Below are 27,620 nucleotides of genomic sequence, written 5' to 3'. Positions count from 1 at the left end.
GAAACATTGAGTAGAGACCCCCACAGATCTAAGACCCAGACCTCCACGTGGACCTTTCAGATTAGAAATAGCATCAAACCTATGTAATCAGCGACAGACCCTTAGGGAAATAGATGGGTGTAGAAACAAAGTGAGTTAAGCAGAAACCGGCTGGTCACATGCAGGTCACATTTCACTTCAATTTCAGGAAACTTGACCGAACATCTGTGATTAGCGCAGATGAGCCATTGTACCAAATAGGTCACAAATAGTTCACCACAACCTTCATCTGCTAGGGGAAAGAGCCGAAATGCTCCAATCACAAAAGGTCCCATTTCCCCTCTAAAGTGCTTCAGTTTCTCACACCACTGCTGCAGAACACATGCACAGGATGAGACACCAGAATGCATAATTACAAGGAAGTGTTGCAGCATGGCGCTGCACCAAAATTGGCAGCACCGCACTGCGTCACTTCATAAACACAGACATGCGCCATATTTACAAAAATACGTCACAGCCCTGCTTCCCCTAGCGCTGGTGCTAAATATAGCTGGCTAGCGCCAACGCAGGCACCTTTTCACCATAGTTCAAGGGTGCCTGAGTTGCAGGGAATGATTGTCTATGTGCAGGAAGTTGCCCTTTCCTGTACATAACTAATCAATAATAGCGATTTGTTACTCCTAAGTTTGCTGCAGAATGCAACACACATTGAAGTAGCAAATCATCATTATTTAATGATTGCTTATGTGCAGGAAGTAGCACCTCCCTGCACACAGACAATCATTAATGTCCTTTGCACTTTCTATGTCTGCTGCAGAATGTAGCAGACAATGAAAAAGCAAAAGTGAGGAGAAATAAAGGTATTTCTCCTCGTTGCGCCATGCTAACACCACCCCTAGGGTGGCGTCAGCTTTTTAGCTCTGCCTCAGATTTACATTTTCTTGTACATCTGGGGCAGTGTAAAAAAGCAATGGGTGTTGGGTGGCCACAGCAACACTCATTGCACGCCCCAATGCTGCAGAAAACTGTGTGGGGTGGGCCAATATTTACAAGACAGCGTTAAGCCACAAAAAGTGGCTTAATGCCGCTTTGTAAATATGTGTCAACACCAGGGCAGTGCGCGCTCTATTGGCGACTAGAATGCAAAAACCCAGCACTCTCAAAACAACATAATTTATGCATTGTGCTGATATGTTGTTGTTTAACCTTTTGCATTGCAGAGTTTAATCCTGAAGACTTATTTTTAATTTGTTTACAAATACTGTTCATTTGCAATGTATTGCTGCAGGCTTTCAGAGTGTGTTAGGGTGTGGTCCCTTTCCAGGGCCTTACAGAGACTTTCTCTGCAGCATGCCTGGGTGTGGTTGTGGGCTGGGCCAAGACTCTATAAAAGGGAGCCAGCCCAGCTCCAAGTGCTCACTATTCAGAGGTCCCGGTGCAGAGCAGCAGCTACTTCCTGAGCTCCTTTCCCGGTGGCCTATTTGATCTTCCAGGCATCTGCCCTTCATTCTTCATTGGTGATCCTTGTTCTGGGTGGTAAGACGGTGGTTGGGCTGGCCTTCCGACGCCGTTATCAAGAACTTTCATATTCTTGGCCTAATTCTTTAATGATTAACAGATTACTTTGCGCGCTACCATTTCTTGACATTTACATGGTGGCTTACGAATCGGCAAGACGCGCGATTCGTTTCATGTTGATTTAATCTTGTTATTCATTGCGCGCTACCATTTCTTGACATTTATATGGTGGCTTACGAATCGGCAAGCCGCGCGATTCGTTTCATGATTATTTAACTTTGTTATTCATTGCGCGCAACCATTTCTTGACATTTACATGGTGGCTTAAGAATCGGCAAGACGCGCGATTCGTTTCATGGTGCTTTAACCTTGTTATTCATTGCGCGATACCATTTTTTGACATTTACATGGTGACTTACGAATCGGCAAGACGCGTGATTCGTTTCATGATGATTTAACTTTGTTATTCATTGCGTGCTACCATTTCTTGACATTTACATGGTGGCTTAAGAATCGGCAAAAGACGCGCAATTCGTTTCATGGTGATTTAATCTTGTTATTCATTGCGTGCTGTTATTTCTTGGCATTTACATCGTGGCTTACGAATCGGCAAGACGAGCGATTCTCTCCTCGAGCTTAATTCATGTTGTTCATTGTATGGCACTATTCTAAGACATTTATTAGGTAGTATTCGAGTTGACAAGTTGTGTGATTTGTTTCCTGAATCCATATTGTGTTATTCATGGCGCACAATCCTTTTATGGTGTTTACTTTATATATGAAAATCTGCAATGTGCGCAACTCGTGTTGAAACATTTCAAGAGAACACAAAAGGCCAGAGTTTCTAGATGCAATATTGCATGGTCCTAATATGCATTCTCAAAAAAAGATTCATATGACTGGTTTAGAACTTATTCAGAATGTTTTCCTGATTCTCACGTAAAGGAAAGTACTTGAATTTGAAAGTTTCATTTAATCCATCTTGATTCCCTTACAGGTATCCGGCCATCTTGAAACTTAGTCATTGTAAGCCTAATTCTTAGGTTGTTCATGTTTTCAGAATGACTAGGCTTAGAGTCATAGGGGGTGATTCTGATTCTGGCGGGCGGCGGAGGCCGCCCGCCAGAATTCCGCCCCCATTATACCGCTCCGCGGTCAGAAGACCGTGGAGGGTATTATGAGTTTTTCCCTGGGCTGGCGGGCGGTCTCCAAAAGACCGCCGGCCAGCCCAGGGAAAAACTCCCTTTCCGTAATCGAGCCGGCGGAGTGGGAAGGTGCGACGGGTGCAGTGGCACCCGTCGCGTATTTCAGTGTCTGCAAGGCAGACACTGAAATACTTTGCGGGGCCCTCTTACGGGGGCCCCGCGACCCCCCCTACCGCCATCCTGTTCATGGCGGCTTTCCCGCCATGAACAGGATGGCGGTAGGGGGGGTCAGAATCCTCATGGCGGCGGAGCGCGCTCCGCCGCCATGAAGGATTCCCCCGAGCAGCGGTAAGTCGGCGGGAGCCCGCCGACTTGCCGCTTCTGACCGCGGCTGAACCGCCGCGGTCAGAATGCTCGTGGGAGAACCGCCAGCCTGTTGGCGGTGCTCCCGTGGTCGGTGGCCCTGGCGGCCACCGGCCGCCAGAGTCAGAATGACCCCCATAGTCTAGTATTGATTTCATGAGATGTAATTTTCATATTGTGTGTTTTAACCTTTTTCTTACTACAGGTCTCCTTCCCAGCTGTTCCCTTCCTAATCCCCTATTCCCCTCTTGAACTCTATTAGCCTCTGTGATTTATCTATCAGAGTCTTGGAGCTTTTCAGTGGTGGACGTGTTGGGATAGTACGCAGACCCCGAGGATCTGGTGACTCTGACAATATGATTCAGCGCACAGAGCCACTGGCACAAAATGTGATGCTCCGGTGGTGCTAGGGGCTCGTAAACATGCCCCCTTGTGTCTCATCCTGTCTTCGAACATACTGACAAACGTATGCATGCCCCTGCGGAAACCATAAGGTCGGGTAGCTTGGCCAAATTAATATTTAGCAAGCACTCTGTGGTCACGTAAACATTTATTTGCTTTGCTTGAATTCCGAGAACAGAAATCCACATGGCAAATTTTTGCTTATCTTAGTTTCAAAACTCCTTGAACCTGTTAGCTTGGGGTCTGCATCCGTCCACGAACAGCCAACATGCTTCATGCACAGTTGACCGGAAGCATACTCACTTCAAACCATACATCTGGGCCAATGCTAAAGGTCAGATAGCTAGGACCAATCCGGTTTCAGCATACCATGACCACACTCTTCTAGGCCTTCCTGCAAGCTCTTCAGTGTATAATAATTGCACCGGAAGGAGGGGAAATTATGCACTTTTGCTTCAGAGAATTGCTATCATGTTTCTGAGAATTGATATGTCTAGTTTTGTTATTCGTATATATCCTGTGTGGAAATTGTTTACTTCAATAATGGAACTGGAACTCTTCTGTGTTTTTTTGTGTGTTTTTTTGGCATAAATACAGCTGCTTGTGAGTAGTTTATCAGACATCAGGTTTTAGTCTTCATGGAAGCAACAGATCTCTCAGGCTGTTTTTGATTAAACCTATGTACTTTGCCAATGCTGTCTTGAATTTTCATTCTCAGATTTTTCTCCAATAGAGGAAACAGATTAGGGATGTGGTTAATCGGCGGAGGATTGGACATTGTAGTGTCTTGGGTCTGTGAGCATTAAGACCCTACGGCTATGGGACACACTCAGAGAAAGGGATGTTATCAATCTGGGAGGTGTTAAGGTGTGCTCTTAGAGGATATTGAGAAGTTAGTTAAATATTGTATGCTGAGGAATAAAGACATTAGATGCAAGCTCCCTGTGTGATGTGTTCTTGTGCATGTCCAGCTTCAGACAAACATGCAAGGGGTGCGAGAAGGAGAATCATTTCATAATGGTTTGTAAAGCAAAAATAAGTGTGTCACAGCAAAACTAGAACATAGATGCCAGAAAGTTCCCGTAGCATTCTTGCCTCACCCACAAAGACAAAAAGCAACCTCAACTGCGACGGATGGAAATCAAATGAAGTTGATCACCATCAAAGTTACCCTGCACAAGATCCTCGATGCCACCATCGAGTGACAGTAAAGAGGGTGAATGTGCAATGATCAGAAATAAAAGGAAGCGGCATGCACGTGAGGGAATTGCTTCTTGCAAAGAAGACAAACCTATACATAACACGAGTGAGTTAACAAGACAAAAGAACTCACATGGACATTGTCCTAAAATCAAACTCAAGGTCAACGGCTGTCCCATAACTTTTGTAATTGATAGTGGTGCATCAATCAACATCATGCCAGTTTGGCAGTCTGACACCTGTACCACATCTCAAAGCATCAAACACGAAGGTGTACAGAAGGCTGCTTCCAAACCATTACAAAATCAAGGATCATTCATAGTGATCTTGTGGCACAAGAAGAGATCTGTGTAGGCCCCTATCCACGTTCTTCAAGGGAGTCCACCTTGGGCATGTTTACTTAGTTTTGTAGCTGCAACTGACATGGGTCTCAAATCTACCATTACAGCGAAAATACGCAATCAGACGTTGTTCATCAGTTACTGTCACATTTCCATGGCCTGGAAGGCTCAAGATGATGAAAGTGAAACTCCACATCAATGAAGACATCCAGCCTATTGCACAGCGACACCTCAGGATACTATTTCATTTACAAGAAGCAGTCAAGAAGGAACTAAAAGCCTTCCTGAAACACAATATTATTGAACGCTGTACTGATCCCACACCATAGGTATCTCCCATTGTGGTAGTGCCAAAAATGGACAGTGGAGGTGCAGTGTGTATCTGCATGGAGATACGCCAGGCCAACAAGGCAATTGCAAGATAAACTGCACCTTGGTCCATATATTTCAGGTATGATCAGGCAACTGAATGGAGCCAAAGTACCATCTTGACTTCAACAAAGAGTACCATCCACTCGACAGGAAGAAAACTGAAGGTACATTACCACTTTTCAACTCATGTTGATTTGTTCACATACAAAAAGAATGAGCTTTAGACTGCAGAAATATTTCAAGATATGATATGTAGGATCATTCAGCCTGTTACACATGCCTTTAATTACAGTGATGTCATACTGGTGTTTGGTGCAGCACAAAAAGAACATGATAAAGCTCTCAAGCAAGTGTTTCAGTTACTTACAGATGCAGGTCTCACATCACATGATCAAAAATGTGAATTCCATAAAACAAAACACAAATTCTTTGGTCGTGTGTTTTCTGATGGAGGGATGAATCCTGATGAAATGCGTGCATTATCTGCCACTAGTCCTCCTGAAGATGTCTCTGTGGTACAGTCCTTCTTACCACATGGCCAGCTATTGTTCATGATACATTTGTGATTTTGCCCCAGTGAGTGCCCCATTGTGAGACCTAACAAAACGAAATGTTCAATTCTGATGGTCTTCTGAATTTGACCACTGTTTCAAGAGTATAAAACATGTGATTGAAAATGCGACTGAGATGGCTCACATTGATCTTAGTCCGCACACTCACACTGTTGATGCAAGCCCGGAGGTATTGGGAGTGATCCTTGCTCAGCACAGTGGACATCCACGTGCTCAGAGATGCATTGTGGCGTACGCTGGTCAAAACTTGTTCAGTATTTCTGCATGGAAAGCATTTCCTGATCATCACAGACCACCAGGACCTACTCATAATTTTCTGAAATCTGAAGGCCCAGACCCCCCACGCACTGAAAGGTGGGATTTATGTCTACAAGAGTACAACTACAAAATTGTGTACATGCCAGGAAAGAATCAAAACCGTGCAAAATATTTCTCACCGGTACCCCTGCAGTGGCACAGCTCAACATCAAAAATTGCAGAGGAATGCATCAACTTCATTGTAAGGTCTAGCACTTCTGCGTCTCTGTCCATTGAGCAGATTGTCACCACCACTAATGCTGATAAGGACATGCTGGCCCTTAAAAACATTCTTCCAGCACAATCATGGAGACTGAGTGTTTGACTTCTAAGTGACAATGTTGAATTTCAAAAATATTGAAATGACCAAGATAAACTGGCTGTCACCAAAGAAGGCATTGTGTTAAGAGGATCTGGCATTGTCATACCTGCGAGTCCGAGACAGCAAGTCATTGAACTTGCTGATGAAGGAAATACTGGCATTGTAGCCAACAATAGGGCAATGAGATATTGAGTGTGGTCCCCTCAACTGAATGAGAAAATCAAAACGGAGTTAAAGGAGTGTCACTTGTGCAATTGCCTGTCTCCCACTGTGACCCAACATCCACTACCCGTGTCTGACTTTCCTACGTATGCTTGGGAAAAAATAGCTGCCAATTTCTTTGGGCCCCTGGCAAATGGACACCATCTCATGGTTGTCATCTGTGAGTATTCTCGGTTTCCTCTGGTGGAGGATATTACATCAACAACTCCCTACAAAGTTATTGAGAGGCTAAACCACATATTTGCAGTGTGGGGCATACAAAACACTCTCAAATCTGATAATGGTCCACCATTCAAGAGCAAGGAGTTTACAGAGTTTCTGACCAGAGTCTATGTTAAGCATCAGAAGCGCACACACTTGTGGTCCCAAGCCAATGGGGTTGTAGAAAGATTTATGGGAACCCTGAAATGAGTGATCCAATGTGCCACAATGGAGGGCATTGAGCTGTGTCAAGCATTCTGCCAAGCCCTCCACACCTATTGATCAACTTCTCCCTCTACCACTGGTGAGAGTCCTGCCATCCTGATATTCAGGAGAGCTATAAGAACCAAATTACCACAATGGACTTCTGAGCAAACTCTGAATGATGATGATATTTGTGCTAATGACACTGCTTGAAATTGTCAAATGAAGACATACGCTGATCAACATCGTCGGACTCGGGGGATCATGTTCGACGAGAGTGACTGGGTGCTCGTCAAACAAAAATGGAAACAAAAGACAGATCCTCCCTTTGATGTTGAACCTCTGAAAGTCATGCATAGCAAGGGATACATGGTAACAACGCACCGCCCTGGCAAATCCTATCCAGGGACTCGACCCACTTCGGCATCTATCAAGGCGATCATTGGTCTTTAAAAACCTAGAGAAAGCTGTACCACCTGAAATCCCTGATCAGATGTCAGACCATGTACCCTCAAGGTCCACCCAGGTACAGCTGAACTACCTCATGTTACTCAGTCTGGCTGAACTGTTCAACCACCCAGACGGCTGATCAAGGTGTGGTAGTTTGACTCTTGCTCTAGGAAAGACTGCTGGTTTAGGGATGACAGCACTTTTGTTTGTAGGCTACCAGGCCAATCCTACAACAAGTCACAACTGTCGTCCCAACCCTTCCGGCTCACAAGCAGTACATCAAACAGTAAAAGGTGATTTGTGACAGCCTTTCTGCATGGACTCAGGAGTACGACATCTCAGGGGAGTTGTGGTTAAACAGAGATTACCCTTTTCTCACATGAACAACATGTCTCAGTCATACACAGACAATGAAGGAGATGCAGTAAAGTTTTCAATAGGTTTTATTAACAAAACTGCAATCTACTGCAAATTGCATGGGCTACGATGATTAGGATAATGAACAATGCAAGAAACAGAACTGTAAAAATGAGAGTCATGAATACAAATACCTCCACCATCTGGCAATAACATGAGATGTAAAATAGATGTGAAATGAACCCTAATACCCTAGCATGATGAACCTAATCTCTAACCTAAAGAGAGCTAGGTGTGTTAAACCTAATCTGCCAGTATCATATTGTGAGAAAACAGGGCTGATTGAGAAGGCCCCCTAACTTTTTGCCCCCATTTTCAACTTTTTGTTGGTGTTTTCCTGACTCTGATGGTGCCCTGGGTACTGCTAACCAGTCCCAGGACCTGTGCTCTGTGTAAAATCAATATGCAAATTAGGCTAATTATAATTGGCTAAGTTAACCTACCTATAAGTCCCTAGTATATGGTAGGGCATGTAGGTTTAGGGACCACAGCATAGGTAGTTAACCCATAGGTGCACTGCTGAGGTGCCCAGTGTCATTTTAAAGGCAGGCCTGCCTTGCTGGCTTCTTTTAAATTAAAGTTATATTCAAATTCGAGTTTGGAATTAAAAGTAGTTCCAAAGTCTTAAACTACCCAATTTTTACATATAAGTCACCCCTAAGGTGTGCCCTATGTGCCCCTAGGGCTGGGTGCCATGTAACTATAAGCAGGGACCTTATAAAAGTAGTTTTATAAGCCCTGGTGAGGTAAAAACAGCCAAATTCGTTTTTCCCTCATTGTAGTGAACGGCCTTCGTAGCTAGAATGGAGAGACTTTATATTAATTTTTAAAGTCCCCTTAAGTAATGGATACCAAGAGTTTGGTATCACATTAATTGTTATAATAAATCCCACAACTTCCAGTTGTGGGATTTAATATAACTTGTTCAGGTAAAGAGTTTTAAACTTTACCTGAAAAGTTGCCAATTTCAGCTCTGTATTGTTTTTGCTGCTGTGCTCTGATTGGCCAGCCTCTGGCAGCCTAGCCAGGCTGCCTTGATGAGGTGTGAAGTGGCCTGGCTTCAAACAAAGAGATGTGCCTGTGGGAGGGAATTTCCCCTCAGTAGATGGTGAGGCAGGAAGGGGAAGGGCTGCCAAACTGGTCTTCTAAGGCAGAGAAGGACATTTGGAGCACCCCAGCAACGCCCCCACATCCTGCAACCCCAGACATCTAGGTGCCCCTTTGATTAGATTAGAAGAGGGCAAGGGAGGGGTATGTTTTTGATTTTTAGCCACACCAGTGGGTGGATTCAGCCAGATGTAACCTCCAAAAATCAGATTCAGCCATGATGGATTTTTGAAGAATGTTGCCTCCTGGGATTGATTTTTGCCACACTTCCCAGGAAGTGGTCATCACAGGGGGAAGGACCCGGCACCTGATTGGAGAATCAGGACCCCCCTGTTTTTCACCCAGGAGCAAGGATAAAACTGGCAGATCTGCACCCACACCTCAGTTCCCTACCACATCCCTACCAGGAAGAACTACAGAAGAAGAAGGACTGCCCTGCTGGACCCCTGGCCTGCACCTGGAACCTGCACTCAGAAGGACTGCACCAGCTGCACACTTGGGCTTCACCACAAGAAGGACTTTGCCTGGCTTCAACTGGTTCAAGGAGGGACTCCCTGTTTGCTACAGGTGAAAAATTGCTAACCAGAGTCCCCTGCACCAACTCCTGAAGAAATCAACCAGATGACCACTGCCCAGTGGCCAAAAAGGAGTTTGTGCCAGGTGCATTCTGGGAGTTGTAGTCCGCACCCCCAAGGATCATCTCAGAGCTTCTGGACCCTTGGGGTGAACTGTGGACCCCAAAAGATCATTAAAAGAACATTTGGGAGAAGCCCCAGAAGTTTGGAGAACATTTGAAACAAAGCTCCATAGAGGGACCAACCAGCCGCAGCAACTTTAGCCGGCTTGCCTCAACCGCGACCCGGCCTGATTTGCGGGTTCGTCCCGGTGAAGAAAATCTCCAAAGAAGAGACTAAGGACCAGATGTAGCAAAGGGTTTGCGCCTCGCAAACGGCGAAAAACGCCGTTTGAGAGGCGCAAAAGCCTCTCTGCTATGCAGAAATGCATTTTGCGAGTCGGATCCGACTCGCAAAATGCATTTCCTACTCGCAAATAGGAAGGGGTGTTCCCTTCCTATTTGCGACTCGCAATGCTATTCGGGTCGCAAATGAAATCGCAGTTACCATCCACCTGAAGTGGATGGTAACCCAGTCGCAAACGGGAAGGGGTCCCCTTGGGACCCCTTCCCCTTTGTGAATGGAAAAAAAAAAAATAATTCAGAGCAGGCAGTGGTCCAATGGACCACTGCCTGCCCTGAAAAAACCCGAAACTAAAGGTTTAGTTTTTTTTTTCCAAGTGCAGCTCGTTTTCCTTTAAGGAAAACGGGCTGCAGATGGAAAAAAAAACCTGCTTTATTAAAAAGCAGTCACAGACATGGTGGTCTGCTGACTCCAGCAGGCCACCATCCCCGTGAATGCCTATACTTGCAATGTGGTCGCAAACTGTGACCCACCTCATTAATATTAATGAGGTGGGTCTTTGCAACCCCATTGCGAGTTGCAGAAGGTGTCTGAGACACCTTTCTGCATAGCAAATTGCAACTTGCAATTTGCGAGTCGCACGGACTCGCAAATTGCAAGTCGCAATTTGCTTTGTTGCTACATCTGGCCCTAAGTCCGAAGGTAGAAAGTTGACCGGGACCTCCCAGCCAGCGTATCCGAGGAGGGCTCCAGGTACGTCGGATCAAGATCCAGGCTTGCCCCGGTCAAAGGATTTTCACCTCGAAAAAAAGACAAAGGGCCTGATTATGACCCTGGCGGACGGCGAAGGCCGTCCGCCAGGGTACCGCCGCTGAATGACCGCACCGCGGTCAAAAGACCGCGGCGGCCATTTAGACATTTCCTCTGGGCCGGCGGGCGCTCTCCAAAAGAGCGCCCGCCGGCCCAGAGGAAATGCCCCTGCAACGAGGACGCCGGCTCAGAATTGAGCCGGCGGAGTTGCAGGGGTGCGACGGGTGCAGTTGCACCCGTCGCGTATTTCAGTGTCTGCTTAGCAGACACTGAAATACTTTGCGGGGCCCTCTTACGGGGGCCCCTGCCGTGCCCATGCCATTGGCATGGGCACGGCAGGGGCCCCCAGGGGCCCCGCGGCACCCCCTACCGCCATCCTGTTCCTGGCGGGCGAACCACCAGGAACAGGATGGCGGTAGGGGGTGTCAGAATCCCCCATGGCGGCGCAGCAAGCTGCGCCGCCATGGCGGATTCCCATGGGCAGCGGAAAGTCGGCGGTACACCGCCGGCTTTCCGCTTCTGGCCGCGGCTGTATTCTAAGGGCAGCGGTAAACCGGCGGGAGACCGCCGGTTTGCCTCTTCTGACCGCGGCCGAACCGCCGCGGTCAGAATGCCCTGCGGGGCACCGCCGGCCTGTCGGCGGTGCTCCCGCCGACCCTGGCCCCGGCGGTCTTAGACCGCCGGGGTCAGAATGACCCCCAAAGTCTGAAGGTAAAAATCTCCACCGAGGGCTCCCGAGACGCGTATCCAGAGAAGAGTTCCAGGAGGTCGTCTTGAATTGGCAGGTTCGTCCCGCTAAAGAAAATCTTCAGAAAAGAGACTAAGGGGGTCATTCTGACCCTGGCGGTAAATACCGCCAGGGCGGAGGTTGGCGGTAGCACCGCCAACAGGCTGGCGGTGCTCCGCCGGGCATTCTGACCGCGGCGGTACAGCCGCGGCCAGAAGCGGAAAGCCGGCGGTGTACCGCCGACTTTCCGCTGCCCATGGGAATCCGCCATGGGGATTCTGACACCCCATACCGCCATCCTGTTCCTGGCGGTTCGCCCCCCAGGAACAGGATGACGGTATGGGGTGCCGTGGGGCCCGTGGGGGCCCCTGCAGTGCCCATGCCCATGGCATGGGCACTGCAGGGGCCCCCGTAAGAGGACCCCACAAATAATTTCAGTGTCTGCTTTGCAGACACTGAAATTCGCGACGGGTGCAACTGCACCCGTCGCACCTTCCCACTCCGCCGGCTCCATTCTGAGCCGGCGTCCTCGTGGGAAGGGTGTTTCCTGCTGGGCTGGCGGGCGGACTTTCGGCGGTCGCCCGCCAGCCCAGTGGGAAACCCAGAATGACCGCCACGGTCTTTTGACCGCGGTACGGTCTTCTGGCGGTTCCCGCCGGGCGGGCGGCTACCGCCGCCCGCCAAGCTTAGAATCAGGCCCTAAGTCCGAAGGTAAACTTTTGACCGAGGACTCCAGCGAGCAGTGGCCGAGCAGGGCTCCATCGCGGTCGGACTTAAATTTTGACTTTGCCCCGGTCGAGGTGCAACCAGATTGGCGCTTTTTGTTTCTAGGCCCTAGAAAACAGTAAATCTTTAAAAATTCATATCTCCTGTTCCCCTTATCCGATTTTATTTGTTTTTGTGTCATTTTAAAGATAAAAATATAGGGCCTGATTCTAAGCTTGGCGGGCGGCGGTAGCCGCCCGCCCGGTGGGAACCGCCAGAAGACCGTACCGCGGTCAAAAGACCGCGGCGGTCATTCTGGGTTTCCCACTGGGCTGGCGGGCGACCGCCGAAAGTCCGCCCACCAGCCCAGCGGGAAACACCCTTCCCACGAGGACGCCGGCTCAGAATGGAGCCGGCGGAGTGGGAAGGTGCGACGGGTGCAGTTGCACCCGTTGCGAATTTCAGTGTCTGCAAAGCATGGGCACTGCAGGGGCCCCCAGGGGCCCCACGGCACCCCATACCGCCATCCTGTTCCTGGCGGGCGAACCGCCAGGAACAGGATGGCGGTATGGGGTGTCAGAATCCCCATGGCGGCGCAGCAAGCTGCGCCGCCATGGCGGATTCCCATGGGCAGCGGAAAGTCGGCGGTACACCGCCGGCTTTCCGCTTCTGGCCGCGGCTGTACCGCCGCGGTCAGAATGCCCGGCGGAGCACCGCCAGCCTGTTGGCGGTGCTACCGCCAACCTCCGCCCTGGCGGTATTTACCGCCAGGGTCAGAATGACCCCCATAATCTATTTTTATCAATTGGTTTTGGATTTTAAAACTGTTTCCTGTGTTTTATTTAATTACTGTTTTGTGATATTTGAATGCTTTACACTCTGTCTCCTAGGTTAAGCCTTGTTGCTCGTTGCCAAGCTACCAAGGGTTGAGCTGGGTTTAATTTACTGAGACCTAACTGGACCTATGTGGAGGTTAGTGGCCTATTGCGAAGTGTAGGTACTTACCAGCCCTTACCAATAACCCATTTTCCAACACATATCCATGAGAAGAGTCCACCAAACCTCAACACCTTGGAATGAGGTCTCTAGATCAGACTCCATGGTGACACGAAGGCTGGGTCTGCATCAAGGCAACGTGTAGCATAGATAGCGTCATTGGCATCTGGTAGGAATCCCTCTGATAATCTTGTCTGTGTGAGGTGTATTTACACAGATCTTGAAGGACCCCTGACACAGGTATGTTCCCAAACAATAGATAAGAAGGCATGCTTGGGGCGACAATTTTATAAACAATTCCCTGAAAGGTACATTATCTTACTGTCACACAAAAGTGGGAAAGTACATGATGTGAATACCTATGTGTCTCATTTATCTTTGACATTTATAGTGACACCTTTACAGAGCAGCACTGAGAGCGTAAAACTAAAACATCTTCCTAACTATAAACAGAGCAGCCATCTTGGAAGAAATAATTAAATAAATGTGCTAAAACTGAGCAAGCTAAGTAGGTTAAAAGTCACTAGGTGAAGGGGCACAGGCCTGCAAGCCAGAAGGCTAAGCTAAACTTCTGATTCACATTAAAACTAAATAATATCCACTACAGAGGAACTGTAATGCTGCTATTTGTTCACATTTCTTTGTGTGTCTTTTTTGTTTAACAAACGGGGAGAGATATTGGACCTCATTATTACATTGGCGGTAAAAACCGCCTACCGCCGCGGCGACATCCGCCTTAGGACCATCACCGCGGCTACCAGCTGTCCGCCATATTATGACCATAGCCGGAATTCCGCCAGAAGGATGGCGGAATTCCGGCTGCAGCCATGGTGGTGGATGGCAGTAAGGTGGCGTTGCTGCCAGCAGCAGCGCCACCCAAGTAGACCGCCGCCGACCGTATCATGACACATGATACAGCTTGGTGGTGTTCAGCTGGCAGATGCTGCTGCTAGCAGCAGCGCCCCGTCCCCTGCTGGAGGACCCCCTGAAATCAGGTAAGTTGGGTGCTACGACAGGGGAGGGGGTGTTGTGTGTGTGTGGGGGGGTGTATGTCTGTGCGTGCGTGAATGCGGGGGTGTGATGCATGTAATATGTGTTTGCATGTGTGGATGCGTGTATGTTGTGTTGTGTGAATGCCTGTGTGCGTGTATGTATGTCAGTGTGTTTGGTTGTGTGTGTGAATTGATGTATGCATGCGTGTGTGCATGTGGGTATGAGTGTGTATGATGGTTTGTGAAGGTGCGTGTATATTGGGGGTGGGGCTGGAGTGGGAAGGGGGGTGGTGGGGAAACCTGGGGAGGGGCGGAAAGACCCCTTTCAGTGACAGGGAAGGGATTCCCTGTCACTGACAGTGCCTACCGCCATGGTTTTCGTGGCAGTAAGGAGGCCACGAAAACCATGGCAGTAGGTGGATCATAATTCCGCAGGCGGGTGGATCATAATCCCGCAGGCGGGCTAGTGACAGACCCCTGGGTGGAGACTGAAGTCTCCAGCCCGGCGGCTGTTACCGCTGTGGCGGACGGAGAGGAACATTGGCGGTTTGGTATGAGCCAAACCTCCAATGTCATATTATGGGGAAAAGTACTGCCAGCCTGTTGGCAGTACTTTCTCCATTATAACGCCATCTGCCGGGGTTGTGTTTTGGGACTGTGAGCACTAAGACCTCGCAGCTACAGGGCAGACTCAGGGAAAGGGAGTACGCAATTAATCTGGGACTTGTTAAGGTGTGGTATTTAACCGTTACAGAATATTGAGAAGTTAGTTGAAGGTTGGACGCTGAGGAATAAAGTCCTTAGATATGAGCTCAGTGTGTAACGTGTTCTTGTGCCTGCTCCCAGGCTGGGGAGGACGAGACAGGCATGAAATAAAGTTGGCATGCATAAAATGCGTAGAAACCAGGCCACTATTTCACTTTAATTAGACAGCATTGTTGAATATTGACTTTCACAAGTAATGCTTAAGGTCATTTCGTGCAATGTGAATGGTCTCAATAACATAATTAAATGTAATAATTATTTAGATGGTTAAAGCATCTGAAACCTGATATTGTAAAAATACTAATTTTAAGTAAAGCAAAATCAAAATCTTGACCCCTCAGTTCTAATATTTGAACATTGTTACATTAGCTGGAATTTTATGCATCTTTCTACATTTGTAAAGTTATTTCTTTGTTAAAAAAATAAAATAATCAAATCTATCTATATATTTATGCATTAAAGTGCAACATATTGTAAAATTGTAAATATTCTCAAAGACCCAACAGTCTGTACAAAGGATACTGTCTTATTTAAGTTTTGTTTACATAATGTATAGTTTTTAAAGAATATTAGGTGGCAGCAAGGTTTTTGTGTTTAGCCTAAGCTGCCCAGTGGGGAGTGGAAATCTTTTTTTAACCGCTCTATCCATTGTGACATTCTTTCTAAACTCAGAGAAAACTTCGAGAACATTGGCACAGATGTGCGATTGTAGTCGCAGCTTTATGTAAAAAAAAATGTATGGGCAATTGTTAATTATTATGGATCAACTGAAAATAATTCCTACTATGCGCAACATCTCTATATATCCTTAATAAGCGTGTCTATGCCTTTTCCATTCAGAGGAAACATTAGTTTTCTTCTGACTACCACCATAGATTCTTCTCTGCCTATTAAGCACAAATTAGAACCTAGAATAGTCAAAACGATTGCTTGCATTAAGTATAAATATGGACTAATTCTTAGCAGTTTGCCAACCCTACATCAAGACAATACTCATGTTTTTCCAAGTGTTTTGATACAGCTGCCTAACTGGACTTGTTTTTTTTTTTTAAAAGGTGTGATCAAATAAAAAGGTGAAATACAAATATGCTGTCTCATTGTTTTTCAAACCATTCGGGTATTTCAGCTAAGGTTATGGTAAACACACAACTTTCCAGTTTGAGATTTGTTTTAAAAAACATTAATTAATGAATAAGATATTATTATTAATTCACTAGATACTATAAAACTGTGTTTCTTTCAGATTTAAATAAAATCAATGTAGGTACTGCAAGGCCTGGCCATTACCTGGAATGCTTTCATAACTACCTTAAGCGGAGGAAAAAAAAAATTAAAAAAAATACCCACTCACTCTTGTTAGAGTTAGTACAAACAATTTGGGGAGAGTATTTAGGCAAATACGAACATGTCAACTGATTCTCTTTATATTTTATGCTCATTCCACACCACAATGAGTAAATATCGGAAAACGTTTAATGTAATGGATTTCCTAGGACATGTATGCACATGGACAGCTTACATTTAGCAACACATTACAATGATAAAGAAGTTACATACTTTTGATTTCTGTTTTTGATGTTGAAGAACAGAAATGTGCCAGCCATTATCATTCCTACGATAGTTAGTGCAGACAGAATGCTGTAGAGAGGGAGGTAGATTTGAAGTCGCTCCTTTCGAATAATGGTTTGATCCTTTGGAGGTTCTTGTCCTAGAATTTAAAAAAGATCAATTGTAACAGACATTCAGGGATGCAGTACAACAGAATCCCCTGTCACAAATAGAGGGAATATTCAAGAATACAGGTAGGTGAATGTACAGAACTGAAATCAAGCTAGGGACTAGCAGACTTTTCACTTCTGCTGACTTCCATTTCTATTAAATATCAAATATGATTCAATACAAGACAATACACCACAGTGAAATAAAATGCAGTATAATTTATTTGCAATACAAAGAAAATATAAGAAATGTTAAATATCAATCATTGTCTAGAATTGGTCATTCCTGTTGGAAGGCTATCTTGATATCTGTGTTTTGTGCATAATATATTTTTGGCAACATACATAAACTTATTTTGTGTTGCTTTATCTGTTATTTCTACCAGGTCTCACTGCATGATGCAAAATGTTTCTTCTTTTGTTTTACTAGTTAAGACTTCCTTTTCTTTTCATATTATGAGAAGCGGGTGTCACACGTGTCTTTGTAGGCAGAGATGTTTAAAAGTTTCCTAGTCACTACTTCACCAAAGTCACCCTGCATGCAAATTACATCCTCTATGAGTTTGTAGTTTGATCTGTGTCAGACACCCTCTATTTCATATCTGTATTAACTCAATCTGGCCGTGGTTTTCTGTATTTTGAGAATTTAACCACAGCATTCAATGAGATTATGTTTCCTGCTCATGGGTGTGTTGGATTCTAGCTATGTGCATTGCCCTTCCCATATAACATATAGGCCCTCATTACAACCCTGACAGTCGGTTGAGAAGTGGCGGTAATACCGCAAACAAGCCGGCGGTAAAAAAATTGAAATTACAAGCATGGCGGAGACTGCCATGCAAAACCGCCACTTCTCCACTCCGACCGCCAGGGTGGTAAAGACCGCTGGGCTTGAGATTTCGGTCTCCAGCCCTGCGGCTGTCACTACACCACCGGGTTCTGTACCGCCACGCATTCCATGGCGGTAGGCACTACCACACACACACTCACACTTCAACTACACATACACGCACACAGATATACACACAGACATACACACAGACAGACACACACACATTTTCCAAACACACAACACCTCCGCATGCATACACGCACTCACACACCCCCTCTAAACACTCACATGCACACCCCCATGCATGCACACAACACCCACCCCCCTCCCCTAACGGACGATCACCTTACCTGGTCCGGTGATCCTCCGGGAGGGAACGGGATCCATGGGGGCTGCTCCACCACCAGCTCCCCGTCACCAGAACACCACCACACCGAATCATGGGACATGATTCGGTGGGCGGTGTTCTGATGACGTGGCGGTGGAGGTGGAGCAGCCTCCACTTCACTGCCAACCGCCAGTATGGCTGCTGGTGGCTTTCCGTCCGGAAAAGGGCGGGAGGCTGCCAGCAGTCATAATATGCTGTGCGGAAAACCGACTGCACTGGCGGTCTTCAGCACGGCGGTATCTCTGCGGTCTTGCTAAAAGACCGCCGAGCTTGAAATGAGGCCCATAATGCTTACTTTGGCCAAGCTCTTGGTCGCTGTGAAGTGTCTCCTTCTGCTTGGGTTCTCCTATGTTAGGGTTCTATGGGGGTGCAATGATGTTCCAGAGAGATTTTTAGGCCAATGACATAGCATTTAAGGGATTATTTGGAAGGTTTAGCACCTAGTAGTGTGGGGGCCTTTATGTTTATTTCTTGATACATCAGTAGAAATTAAAAATGCACTTCTGGATATTGAGCTACGGGGGAAATTGTCCTAGTTCCATTCTGCTTCTGCAATGTGAGCAGTTTCTGTGCATACAGTAAACATGTTTGCAGAAAGCAGGTACCGAGAAAAGCCCATACTGGAAGATTGAAGTATTAGTTTCTTAATGGCAGAGCAATATGGAAATATTTTTCTGGAAGTATGTTAATTGCCAGTTTAAAATGTCTAGCCACACTTATTGTGAGCACAATGTTGATGTACTTTGTGTTGTGCTCAACGTCTGCATCATTAAGGAAGAGTCTAAAGTTGTACTTGTTGTTATTTTATGTATTTTCGAAAACATTTTGGTCTTTTCTAAGTTTAATTCAGAGGTCACGTTGTGCAGGATCCCGTGCAGAAAATTACAAATGTGCTAGATCTCCATTCCAAGAACAGTTCTTAGGTTCTTCTTCTAGTACCATGAAAAAAATGACTCACCCATATCCTGGGTCAGTCGTCACACCATACGCCCTAATTGAGTCAATACATACTCATTTATAGAAAACTGGATTATAGTCTCTCCAACATACCCAGCCAATCAAGTCCGTTTACATCTGCCCGAAAGCTGTTTTTTGAGCGTGTGATTGTTCTGATCAACCTGAAGTTTGCCATTAGTGTAACCTTATCTTTTATACTGGCTCATACTCAAGGGACACACGCTCCCTCTATTATTGTTAGTATTACTGAAACTTCAAAAGTAACTCTTGCTCTAGGTTCTTGTCATTGTTACCTTGTTAACGAGTGCTGTGTTATGTTTTTTACACTTCTGTTTGAATCACGAATGGTGTCTGTTCCACATGACACACTTACTGTCTGTTATTGTGATATTCCATGCTAATATAATGACTCTCTTTTGTGATTCACTTTTCCAGGAGATGTACAGAGGAGTAGGTAAGAAGTAGTCTTACCTCGTTGCACTTATGATAACAAACATGTAAGTCACATTAGGGACATGGATTATGAGCATGCCCTGATAATGGTTGTAGGATCGCTGCTCTGAGATAGAAAACATCCAGACAGGTACCTTAGAAGAGTCCGAAACATGCTGGTATTTGATAAGTGTATTGATCTACTGAAGATCATTGATACACCATCCAATCATCCCTCTGCAGCATAGAAGGGACTAGGGGTCATATGTACGAACACATTTTCCCATTGACACAGAATGGGAAAATCCCTTTGCTACATCTGGCCCTAGATATTTTAACACTGTCCAGTGCCATCCTGAATACAGTAGCACCTTTAGATAGATGCAGAGGTAGTTTAAATTAATTTTTTATCAACACTTTTTCTCTACTGACCAGAAGATACCTTATTCTGATCTCCCTTTCCCAAAAAGAGCTAGTCTTCCTTTGGGGCTACAGTTGAGACCCCTGAGTTGATATCACCTCAACTTGTCAACTTGGTGAGGTGGACTGGCTTATGAAGAAGCATGCCACTATTAAGTGGGTGAGGTCTTTCCAACCATGAACAGGAAACACCTGCTTTCAGGACTAGGTACATGGCTTAGGGCAGATATCAGCACTGTTCCCTGATGTGGAGTATGGTCTCGCCCTACGTTTTGTGTGATTGTGCAGTTTCAATGCCACTTCAACTTGGCATTTAAAACCTCTTGCAAAGCCTTAAACTCCCCTTTTATTACATATAAGTCACCCCTAAGGTAGGCCCCAGTTAGCCCATAGGGCAGGGTACCATGTAACTAAAGGGCAGGACATGTACTTTTAAATCTTGTAAATCCTGGTAATATAAATCTCACAAAGTCGTTTTTCATTACTGTGAGGCCTGCTCCTCTTATAGGCCTGAATTAGGACTTCCATAATATACTTTTAAGATGTAATTCCTGATGAGAATGGAGTAGCTGTATCATGTTTAATACCATTGGAATGGTAATGATAAATCGTCTGTGCAGTGAAGTCAGATTTATTATTACTATTTTAGAAATGGCACTTTTAGAAAGTGGGCATTTCTCTGCTCTCACTGCTCTGTGTGCCTGACAGCCTGCCTCCAATACACGTCTGGTCTGGGCGGGAAGACAGCCATATTTGTGTAATCCCTCCAGAGACCCACAATTCAGGACACTTAACTGCATTTGCATTCATCTGCATACTGATTGTTTTTCCTGGGTAGGGAGGACGGGAAGGGCTCACACTTACGCTTCAAAGGGTGGTGGTCTGAGCCCCACACATAGGGCTGAATACCTCCAACTGATAGTCTGGAGCCAGGGCTGGGACAAAAGGAGCACCTGTGCATGTAAAAGAGGTCTTTCAAAGCCATTCCTCACATCAAAGGCACATTTGGGTATATTTACTGGGACTCTGATCCCCTGAAATAAGTACACTACTGGCCCTGAAGAGAACTCTGCTGGAGTAAAGACTGCTGTGCTGTAACAATTGCCACTCTGCCAGGATTAACTGTTCACAGGAACTGCATCTCTGCTCTCTGCTTTGTTGTGCTGCCCCACTGCCTGCTGATCTCTGCCTTGCCAAGGACTAAAGAGTAAACCCAGAGTGGCTCCAAGGGCTTGCTGGCTTGCCCCATGTTCTCCTTCAGGTCTCAGGAACATCAAAGACCTTGTGCATCCAACTCACTGCACCCTGCGACCAAGACAAGATCTCCATGTTGCAGGAGTGTGCCTGTTACTCGCGGGCACATTGGAGGAGTTAGTGCATTCCTTCATCTCAGCCTCTCGCACCATTCTCTAAAGTGACCCTTCTTGTTTTATTTTGTTCATGATCACCCGAGGAGCAGCGCCTCTTTGCTGCTGAGCTCCTGAAGAGAGGAGGGAGGGCAGTGCTCTATTGCAGCATTCGCACTATTCCTCACGTGTAAGCGCTCCTCGCTACACATGCATCTGGATGTCAGTGCTTTCCCCGTGAGGAGTACCCAGGGAGCAGCGCATCAGTTAACACAGGTAGTGCCTCTGCACTTGCGAGCACTGACGGAGCAGCTCTGGCACATCATCTGATAGGGCCACGCTACAGTACCTGCAAATGCTCAAGGAACAGCACTGCAGGAGTCCCTGACCAGAGTGTATGCCCTGACCCTGCCTTCCTGATTGTCCTGACATTCGAACAACTGTGCGCCTCACCTGCTAGCCATGCAGTGGCACAACTAGCCTCCCAGCAAAGTGGACCCCATGTGTGAGGCCCGCCGACATCCCTAGTGGCTGTGATTATCCACCAAAGGGAGTGGTGGTGTAGGGAAGCTTTGAGTCCCATGTCAAACCTTTAAAATTGTGTTGTTCTTGAAGAATTACTGTAAAGACTCTAAAAGGAACCCATCTCAATTAAGCACTGCTTTGGCATTTACATTTGCAACAAATATATCTTGTGATATACTGATTGGAATTTTGTTGTTTTGGTCTTATTTTATTCAGATAAATAATTCCTACTTTTCTAAAACTATGTGGAGTCTTTTTGTGGTGTATTTATTGTGTTACTGTGTTACTGTGTGTGCTGCACAAATACTTTAAACATTGCCTCTCATGATAAGCCTGCCTGTTCTGTGATAAGCTAGCAGAGGATGAGCACAGGTTAACTTAGGTGTGTAACTAGCTTACCCTGACTGAATTGGTGGGTTCTGCCTGGCTTAGGTGCATATCCTAGCCAACCAGAAGCCCCATTTCTAACAGTGGCCTTCCATTTGTAACAGTGTCCTTTTAGTGATTGTTGCAACTTCCCATTATGGCAAGGGATGCATTATTATTTCACTGACCTTCTCACCTGGGTGCCTGTTGTGTTGTTTAAGCAATTTGATTCATTGGTTTAAGAGTTTATATGGGACAGGGGATGACACAGAGTGTAATTGGTCACATATGGTGGCCCATTCTTGAATGGGGGCTGGGGGTGGCAGACTTTGACATATTTTCTGGCTGCCAAGCTTAAGTGGATCACACAGTGGCTGTATGGTGCAAACCTGGCTGAACTGGGACCCCAGGAATTTGTGCCTTATCAGGGAGTGCACCTGGCCCGCCATTTGTGGCCAGTGCCTGGGAAGGGGATAGATAGCTGTGCTGCTGAAGGTGATGTGTCTGGTGGATGCTGGGATGTCTGTTGGACACACTTGCCCTTTCATCGGTGGGCCTTCCATTGGTTTCTCAGCGAGACAGTCGGTGGCTTGGACGGAAATGGGCCTGGTGATGGTGGGAGACTGTTTCAAGGTCTCCATGCGAGTGCCTTTAGACGTCCTTTTCGAGGCGTATGGCTTACACTCGGATAGTTCCTTAATATGAGGCATTAGCTCAGAGCTTTAAGTCACTCTGGGATTTGGGAGGTGGACAAACCCTGGACATACAGGGCCAGATGTACGAAGTCTGTTTGCATTTCTTAATGGTCCGAATCATTATTTCAGGCCATTAAGAAATGCAAACTGGGCTATTCTAATGTACAAAGCCCTTTAATGAATCACAAATTGTGATTTCTACCCTGTACAATTCGCAATTTGCGATTCCCAGATAGGAAATGCAAATAGGGATTTACTATTTGCATTTTCTATTCTGATATACCATGCATTTCCAAAAAGGGATTTGGGCATTTTGGAGATGCAATTACCACTGACTTAAAGTCAGTGGTAACGAGGTGCAATTTAAAAAAAGCACCCCAAGGTGCTTCTTTTTAAATTGCAATAGAGCGCACACATGCCCCTTAGGCATATGTGTGCCCCTCAGGTGCACCCCTATTTTGGGAGTACACCAAGGGGGGGCTTTTTCCCATTGCCATCCCTGGTTTTTAATTTCCTAAAAAGCGATTTCTTAATAAGAAATCGCTATTTAGGAAATGCATAACCAGCCCATTGGTTCAAGGGCAATGGGATTTCTAAATACCGATTTCCTAATAGCGATTCCTACTTTGCATTTTAAAGTCAGTCAATTTAATTTCCTCTATCAGGCCTACCTCACCCCAAAGAAACACACTACATTATATGGGGGGGGTAAGGCTAAATGCTGCCCCGGTTGTGCACTCGTGGATGCAGATTTTTGTCATATGACCTGGTCCTACGCTCATGTGAAGGAGTATTTGTACTCTGTGGTGGAGAGGTTAAATGAGACTCATGGCTGCAAGATGCACCTTGGAAGTATGTTTGCTGGGATCCTTCCCTATCCAAAACAAAAGAAAGTGGGGAATAGTTTTCTAGATTTAGCGCTTATACTGACTAAGAAGCAGATAGTTATGTCATGGAAATCGGCAGCTGGTCCTATGGTATCCCGATAGGAGGCCACCATCATGGAATGGTCTTATGCACTTAATAGAGAGGAGGTTTCCAGATTACGGAGAAGACCAATGGCGCCGCTTTAGGTGCAAGGTGGATGCATTTAAGCATTCTGGGGGCCAGAGCCGCTCGCCCTCTGGGAGTTCGGGGTCTGGAGATGGGAATGGAGTAGCTGGCTAGGCTGACATGTTGATATGGCATAGGCTTTTGAAACTGAGTGCCACTAAGGTTGGCTGCCTTTAGTTGTAACGGGATGCACCCTAGTTGTGCTGCTGCCTTGAACAGTGGATGTGGATGAGCTCTAGTTTGCATAGCTACACATTGAAATGGGTGGGGGCTCCCCCGGCTCTTTCCACCTGTAGTCCCACTTTTTAGATGTGCTGGATGCTAGCCATCCTGGAACCCACCATTTGAACTGTTGGTTTTGTGCTTTTGTATTTCTATCATTTTACTCACATATTGTAGAATGGTGTGCTGAGCTTCACTGCTACATATACTCTGATGAAAGGGGAGAATAGTGTGGGACATGGTAAGACTGTGAACACTAGTTTGTATGTAATGGATTATGAACCCTATGGTTTACCTTATACTGTCCCACTCTCTGTGAAGGCATGATGACAATGGCATACTCTTTATTAATAGGCTTTATGCATGCTTAAGACTGCAAACATTGCAATAAAAATACTTACAAAAATGAGGCTGAATAAGCAAATAAAAGTTGGAGCAGCAAGGAGCAGGTGCCATGCCACTTTATAAAGGCAGGTATAGTGTGCTCTGCTGTACATATGCACTTCATTATTGAGGTAACTAATGCAAACATCAAACAAAGTTGGCAAATACACAATCTGTAAAGGCTCAGATTTCATGGACTTCAGCTAGCTGGAAGTAGGCCAAACATTTAGCAGGGCGTCTGCTCCCAAAGTCCCGCTCATGTTCCTGAAGGCTCATGAAGGTGGAAGACGCCCAGAAAGACAAGTTCTAGTTGGGTCATGGCTACACAAATAAGCCAGGGTGGCAGCCTAGTATATGCTAGAATGAAATCTAAAGCACTTGATAGGTTACTGTTCTGATGGAACAAAAGTGAATTGGCCTACCTCATGTTACCCTCATGTCATCACCTCTTTAGATAATTTTAATATCTTTTACATCTCAGAAACCCGTGTTTTTTGTAGTTTACATGAGGAGTGTAAGAATTTGGGTTGCTGGTTGAAGAAGGTAAAACCCTACTGATACCGAAACCACAACCCTTGTCAGGGTGAAGACACAAGCAACCCCAAATTAATCTTTGCCCAACCCCCTGGTAGTTTGGCACATAGCAGTGAGGCTTAACGTAGCGGCAATGTGTAAAGTATTTGTACAACACTTCAAACAGTAACACAATGAAAACACGCCAAAAAGGATCCCACACCAGATTTAGAAAAATAGAGTTCTCTTTAATAAAGAAAACAAGAATACAACGACAAAAATCGAATCAGTAGAACCGGAGATATGCAGGTTTGAAGATTTTAGTCAATATAGTGCCATAAAGTACAAAGCACCAACTGTGCATATCTTGTTGTGTTGGACCAGGAAAAAGTCACAAGTTAAGGCCAACTGCAATTGAGCATGGCCTGGCTACAGGAATCTAGTGAGGTCCTCTGAACAAGAGTACCTAAAATCCTGGTGCGTGAAGCGTTGTGAACTTCTGAGCCCAGGATGCGTCACACAGCAAAGGAGATGCACCTGTTCCAAACCGCTGTGGGTCATCATTGAGGCTGCCATCAATGAGAAATTTGCAAAGCAAGGACCTTGGAAAAGCTTCAACTAGGTGGCAGATCTGATGCGGGCTGCAATTTTGATGAGGAGTCCTTTGCATCGAGAGAGCCCTTGAAGCAGAGGCTATGCATAGGTTCTGCTTCAGTTTGCACTGTACATCAGAGTAGATGCATTGGTTCTGCTGGGTCCACAGATGGGCTGGCAGAGCACCTTCAGGCCCACTTTTAAGGGTTCAGGACTAGTATGGGCCACTTGAAAGGGTTGGACTCACAGATGGCAGAGTCCAGGTGGTGGGTTCAAGGTTCTTGGATCCCTCTGTTCCTGAGGCTGTAGTCAGAAGGCCAACCAACTGGCCTGTGAAGTCACTTTGAGGACTTGGGTTCAAGAGATGCAGGCGAGGGCAAGGCCTTCCCACCCAGGCAAAAGGGCAACAGGCAGCAGGTCAGCAAAGCATGGCAGCAGTTCCTTTAGAACAGGAGTACAGCAGAGCAGCTGTCCTTTCAGCAGCACAGCAGTATTCTTTCTGGTAGATTATCCACAGGTTCAAAAGTGTATTGAAGAAGTAGTGTCAATATTTATACCTGTGCCCTTTCTCTGAAAGGTGCCAAAAGCGTCTAGAAATTTTCTTTGAGGGGTATGCAGCCCTCTGTGTAGAGGCATGACATTGATAATTCAAGTGTAAAAAGGGCTGTGCTCAGTTCAGCCCTCCCATCCTGCCATTAATGGCCTATCCTGGCATACCTAAGTTCTCTATTATGCACTGTCTAGGAGGCATAAGCAAAGCAGAACTCTCAGCTACACTCAGCCACTGACCCAGAGACATGCTACAGGGACTAAGGGGCATATTTATACTCTGTTTGCGCCGGAATTGCATCGTTTTTTTTTACGCAATTCCGACGCAAAACTAACTCCATATTTATACTTTGGCGTTAGACGCGTCTAGCGCCAAAGTCCATGGAGTTTGCGTCATTTTTTAGCGTGGACACCTACTTTGCGTTAATGATATGCAAGGTAGGCGTTCCCGTCTAAAAAATTTACTCCGAGGCATGTGCACCGTATTTACACTCCCGGGCAAAACTCACGTCCGGGAGTGGGCGGGTAAAAAAAAATGACGTCCAGCCGCTTTTGCGCCGTTTTTCAGCGCCTGGACATGGCAGGCGTTAAGGGACCTGTGGGCTTGGAAGGAGCCCAGAGGTGCCCTCCCATGCCCCCAGGGACACCCCCTGCCACCCTTGCCCACCCCAGGAGGACACCCAAGGATGGAGGGACCCATCCCAGGGACATTAAGGTAAGTTCAGTTTTTGTGGCATAGGGGGGCCTGATTTGTGCCCCCCTACATGCCACTATGCCCAATGACCATGCCCAGGGGACAGAAGTCCCCTGGGCATGGCCATTGGGCAAGGGGGCATGACTCCTGTCTTTGCTAAGACAGGAGTCATTTCAATGGGGGTTGGGAGTCGAAAAAAATGGCGCAAATCGGGTTGAGGCGAAAAATTTGCCTCAGCCTGACTTGCCCCATTTTTTGGCGCCCAAGCTCCATATTCCCCTACGCCGGTGCTGCCTGGTGTACGTCATTTTTTTTCACGCACACCAGGCAGCTCCGGCGGCTAACGCCGGCTAACGTCATTGAATAAATACGGCGCCCGCATGGCGCTTCAGAATGGCGTTAGCCGGCGCTAATTTTTTTGACGCAAAACTGCGTTAGCGCAGTTTTGCGTCAAAAAGTATAAATATGGCCCTAAATGACTAAGGTAGGTTCTAAAAGTGGCATTTTCAAAATTGTAATTTAAATTCTTACTTAACTATTAAATAGGAGTTTTCATTACATTTCTAAAGACACCAAAAATGAACTATTTACCTACTCCCATTTAGAAGTTACTGCTTATTAAATGTAATTATGTAATTTCAATGTTATCCCATGAGAGAGGTAGGCCTTGCAGTGGTGAAAAACAAATTTAACTTGTTTTTTACCACAAGGATACGGAAAACCTAAAAGTACATGCCCAATCCTTTTAATACACCTCACCCTGTCCTCTGAGTTGTCCAGGGCTTACCATATGGGTGCCTTACATGTATTAAAAAGGAAGGTTTGGTGTTACCAAAAGATTTAATTTGCCAGGTTGAAATCACAGTTTTAAACTGCACACACAGGCTTTAATGGCAGACCTGATACAT

At 46.1% G+C, this 27,620-nt stretch overlaps 1 protein-coding gene across 2 annotated transcripts in view; it reads right to left on the bottom strand.

Moving 5' to 3' along the window:
- The window catches only part of GABBR2 (gamma-aminobutyric acid type B receptor subunit 2), a 3,493,747-nt gene that overhangs the window by 1,309,027 nt on the left and 2,157,100 nt on the right, over nt 1-27,620 (bottom strand). For both annotated transcript variants that reach the window (XM_069219613.1, XM_069219614.1), the window contains exon 10: nt 16,582-16,732. In XM_069219613.1, the coding sequence (XP_069075714.1) occupies nt 16,582-16,732 (151 nt within the window). The remainder of the gene's footprint in view (nt 1-16,581; nt 16,733-27,620) is intronic.

This window comes from Pleurodeles waltl, chromosome 2_2, assembly GCF_031143425.1.
Source record: "Pleurodeles waltl isolate 20211129_DDA chromosome 2_2, aPleWal1.hap1.20221129, whole genome shotgun sequence".
Taxonomy (NCBI): Eukaryota; Metazoa; Chordata; class Amphibia; order Caudata; family Salamandridae; genus Pleurodeles; species Pleurodeles waltl.
Note: the sequence above shows the minus strand (reverse complement) of the source record. Positions and strands in the feature narration are given on the sequence as shown.